Source organism: Quercus robur, chromosome 5 (assembly GCF_932294415.1).
Source record: "Quercus robur chromosome 5, dhQueRobu3.1, whole genome shotgun sequence".
NCBI lineage: Eukaryota > Viridiplantae > Streptophyta > Magnoliopsida > Fagales > Fagaceae > Quercus > Quercus robur.
The window spans coordinates 17,818,863-17,821,229 of NC_065538.1; the positions used below are offsets into that span (position 1 = coordinate 17,818,863).

At 34.2% G+C, this 2,367-nt stretch overlaps 1 protein-coding gene across 1 annotated transcript; it reads right to left on the reverse strand.

Annotated features, from left to right (window-relative positions):
• Positions 1 to 236: 236 nt before the first annotated feature.
• On the reverse strand, positions 237 to 1,050 carry LOC126725325 (putative disease resistance RPP13-like protein 1). Its single transcript, XM_050429967.1, has one exon. The coding sequence runs from the start codon at positions 1,028 to 1,030 to the stop codon at positions 431 to 433; it is 600 nt and encodes a 199-aa protein (XP_050285924.1). The 5' UTR covers positions 1,031 to 1,050; the 3' UTR covers positions 237 to 430.
• Between the last annotated feature and the right edge of the window lie 1,317 nt (positions 1,051 to 2,367).

Here is a 2,367-nt window from a genome sequence, read left to right on the forward strand (position 1 = left end):
AAGTATTCACTTGGTTAATTAATTAGGTTAAACAATCTATTTTACAGGGGTCTATAAACATACATACCTATCAGTTGCAGGTGTAGATAGTAGCTTCGAATGAATCAACTTGTAAATTCCTGAAACACTAAACAAAGCATAAATGCATGTGTGGAATATACAAGTAAACCAAAATAGAAATTCTTGATTTCACAAAATATAAAATAAAAGACATATATTATAAAGAATAACCATCATATAATGTATAAACATCACAATATAATCATAATGTATCAAAGTTTGTGAAACAAGAACTAAAATAAAAGAAATAAAATACATACATCAAAAAAAATATATACATCTCCATAAAAGAACTCCCCATACCAAAAAAAAGTTATCTCCCCCTATCACTATGCACTCCCCCTTTTTGTAACGTATTGCCAAAGGGCAATCATGGCTGATCCAAGGGTGGAGCTGGTGGAGAGGCACCTCTAGTGGCAGCAAGCTCAACTCGTATGGCAGCAACCTCATTGAGCAAATCCAAGAGCAGCTGTCCATGTGCTGAATGACCTGTAAGAACTAGTAAAAACTTTTTTCCTATCAAACTCTCCTTCAATGTAGTTTGAATCATATTAAAGTCTGTAGTGTCACATATTTGTAAAGTGACAGCCTCAAGAATTAATTTTGTGATCTTAAGCACATCAAATTCTTCAGAAACACAAACCCAATATCTAAGGCGAAAATGTTTAGTGATTCTTTGATCATTGTAGATAAGTCGAGCAAGGGTGGTCTTGCCAATCCCACCCATGCCCACTATGTGAATCACACAGGGGTGGTCATTGGTTTTTGCATAATTTGAGATTAACAAGTTGACTATTGGCTCTTTATCATCATCCCTACCATAAATTCTAGTTTCTTTTAGTACAGAAGTTGTGGGAACTCTTTGGGAAGATTTCCCTTCAACACCTGCTCTCAGGCCTATAACATTTGTTTGTGTAACTAGAGATTCCAGCCTATCGAGGACTTTTTCTATGTTTGATTCTAGTTTCATCCCAGTCAATTAAATGAAGTAGAGATAAAATTATGTACCTTACTCTTAGCTTCCAACTGGCACTGCAAAACTTTAGTAGCAATCTCATCTAAAAGGTCCTCTGCATCATAGACATCATCTTTGAGCTCATCAAGCCACTTTTTCACAGCTGGGTTAGTGATTTCTTTTTCCTCTGCATCATTGAGCACTGCGTTAAGGGCAAGACAAGACGTCTCCAACTTCTTTAGCAGTGTATCAGAGACTTTTCTTCCCCGGATGAAGTCCAGAACCTCTCGAGATGCCAATCTGTGAAACAACACGCGAAGGGTTGCATTCAGAATTGCTCCTCCCACTAGGGCCTCAGTCATGTTTTTCTTTTTGCAATTAATGGAAAGAAATTGGATAAAAATAACTACAGCAAACTAAAAGAGATCAGTTGGTTACTTTGTGGTGTAAAAGCCCGTGCACTTCTTACTTGATTTATAAAGATGCAGTCCTTGTCCTTAGGTGAGGTGCATGCCATGCCTTCATAGCCGTCGAGGTTGACTTGACCTTGCTTGGTAAGGATGAATTTCACAGTTTAGATCAAACGCAAAGGATGACGAACAAGATATGAATAAACTAATGAGAATGGCACAAAGTTGCAATTTGAAGTAGTCCTTTTCCATGAAAGTTATTGTCATTTCTATTTCTTTTTTTGGTAGCATATTGGCAATTCTATAAATCTTATGCTAATCATCTTTGCGATTACATTATCACGAATTTTTCCCACTAATTCATTGAAAGGGTCTACTCTATAGATAAGTTGTGGCAAAAATGATATCTAGCTGGAAATGGATGTTCATTCCCTTTTTCTCCAGGTGAACCGTTTCATGATCCAAACAACTCTATTCCAAATACCGTCAAAAAAATTACTATGATTAAATCTGTGTAACGCAATGGCTTTTAACTAGTCTATAAGACTATAATATTAATAACAGGATTTCCCTTCTACTTAAAAAAATTTAAAAAAAAAAAATAGGATTCTCTGTTTGGATTTCAACATTTTGCGTACTAAAATATCCTTACACAAATTCTTAAACTCTCTAAAATACCCCTATCTTTTAGTTAAATACTGTAATCTTAAATTTAAAAATACAAACCGGTTAAAAAAATAATTTACTATTTAAATTCCCCTATATTATTTTTTTTTTCCCTTCTACGATCTGAATTACTACTTTTTATTTTAAACTCAAATTTCAAACTTTTATCAACTTTCACATAGAGAAAGATCTCAAAAATTAGGACACTATCTCTATCTCACTTTTAAACATTATGACACTAAACCCGAAATTAAAAAAATAATATAATGCAATGAT